Source organism: Papaver somniferum, chromosome 6, assembly GCF_003573695.1.
Source record: "Papaver somniferum cultivar HN1 chromosome 6, ASM357369v1, whole genome shotgun sequence".
Lineage (NCBI taxonomy): Eukaryota > Viridiplantae > Streptophyta > Magnoliopsida > Ranunculales > Papaveraceae > Papaver > Papaver somniferum.
This window is the reverse complement of record NC_039363.1, coordinates 98,619,344-98,621,502: the sequence shown is the minus strand read 5'-3', so window position 1 is coordinate 98,621,502 and position 2,159 is coordinate 98,619,344. Positions and strand designations below refer to the sequence as shown.

At 46.8% G+C, this 2,159-nt stretch overlaps 1 protein-coding gene across 1 annotated transcript; it reads right to left on the bottom strand.

Annotated features, from left to right (window-relative positions):
• Positions 1-979: 979 nt before the first annotated feature.
• On the bottom strand, positions 980-1,741 carry LOC113291188. Its single transcript, XM_026540750.1, has one exon. It carries the CDS (start codon positions 1,739-1,741, stop codon positions 980-982), a length of 762 nt encoding a protein of 253 aa, XP_026396535.1.
• Between the last annotated feature and the right edge of the window lie 418 nt (positions 1,742-2,159).

Genomic DNA, 2,159 nt, shown 5'->3' with positions numbered 1-2,159 from the left:
TTCGTTGTTGAGCTGATTTTATAGATCCTGGCATTCCCGAGCGGTGACTGGATCTCCTTTTATTTCCATTACTCCTTAGGGTGTTGGGAATCTGAGGTATTGGTGACAATTCGCCGCCACTCCTTTGAGCTTGTGTACCCACCTTCGGCCAATAATGGCGTTATAAGGAGAAGGAGCATCTACCACGCTGAATCGTGTGTCCACTTTCGTGGGGCCTGCGTTTACTTGCAAGACGATGTCTCCTAATGGCTTTGTAGGTGCCCCGTTAAACCCGTAGATGGTGTAGTACGAGGTCATCAACTGTTCTTCGTTAAGCTCCATTCGTTTGAATGTGTCATAAAATAGAACATTTACTGAGCTTCCTCCATTGATGAGGATCTTCTTGATATTGCATCCTGCTACTGGTAATGTGAGGACCAAAGGATCATTGTGGTCTTCCATATCCTCTTCGATATCTTCAGCGTCAAAAATCATAGGTGCGTCCATCCAATGTTCGTGTTCGTCTAATTCCACTCCATCGATTTTGTATAGTTCACAGTAGTCCTCGAATTGCTTCCTCAACCTTTTCCATATTTGCGCCGTTAACGAAGGCCATGTGGATTCTGAGCACGATATGGTGTTAAGGGTTCGGTTTCCTTCGGGCAATTGAACCTGCTTGATTCGTTTGGTCCTATCTTCGGTATCTGCTTTCTGTATGTACTGCTTGAGATCTCCTGCGTCGATCAACTTTTGGATCATTATCTTGAGGTTTTTGCATTTCTCGGTCTGGTGGCCATTGAAGCAGTGGTATTCGCAATATTCCTTGGATTTCTCGGACCTTGGGGGCTGTTTCCCTTTGGACCATGGCCACTCAATATTTTCACGTCCTTTAATCTCCCTTAAGATACGAGAGTAGCTGGCGTTAAACTTCGTGTAGACATGGTCTTCGAATTTCCGATCTTCACGTCGACGATCATCTCTCCGTTCTTTTCTATCTTCGCTAGGTCGTTTGCCAGAACCGCCCCTTTTGGATCCACTGGATTTCTCCACCAAGTTGGTTCTGATGTCTTTGAATCTGAGATCTGGGATTTTCACGCTGAATCTCTTCTAGACTGGAATGTTTTTCTATGATTACTCGAAGATTTCCTTTGGTAGCGGGGATGGTACCATGGATCTCGACGAATAGAGGGTTCATTCTGTCTAGCCCCCATTTGTAGCAATTGATACTGACCACTGGATCGACGTTCCCTATGGTCTGACAGATCTTGTGCCATCTGTCAGTATATTCCCTGACCGTCTCCTTATATCGGATTGCTAGCGAGAAGAGCTTGTCCATTCCGGTGTTGACGATCTTGTTGTACATGTAGGTTGCCAAGAACTTCTCAGTGATTTGGTCATAGGAATCAATGGAGTCCGGTGGCAGATTATCAAACCAAGACAGCGCGGATCCTTTTAGGCTTGAAGGAAAATATCTGCAAAGTATTGCATCGTCATAATCCCACCGGGACAGGATTCGATTATAATAACAAAGATGGGCAGCGGGATCAGTGGATCCGTCGTAACACTCGAAGGCTGGGACAGAGCATTTCTGGGGGATGAGAGCTTTGGCTAAACGTTGGGTTAGCGGGGTAGTGTTGGCTTCCTTCATCACTTGCTCCAGTCTTCCGCCCCCTGCTTGGTTTTTAACTGCTTGATTTCCGCCATCATTTCCGTACGAAGATTCTCCATTGCTAGCTGGTGCTCCCGGTAAATGGTGGATCATCCTGGTCTCGGGATCCCGCTATCGAAGTAGTCTGAGTCCTCGGGATTGTAATTTGGATCGGATCTTCGGTTTCCTCTGGCATTTCTTAGGTTTAGCAGCTGCGGGTTATTCATATTGTCCACTATCATCCTTCGATCCTGATTTGGTAACGGTGCCCTGGAGTTAGCCTCGTCGTGTGGATCCTCCATTTCTGCGCTATGGGCGATCCTGTCCTTGAGTTGTTGGTTTTCCTGCGCCAGTAGAGATACCGCTTCCGCGTATACCCTTTGGTTCTTCCTTAATTCTTCCAACTCTGCCATCATTTGGACAGAGTGATTTGATCCTTGATTCGGTGTCCCCCCTGTATTTGTCCACCAACCGCTGCGGTGTTCTCTTCGTCAACAATTTGTATCAATGGGACCATAGGGTCGATCTGCGG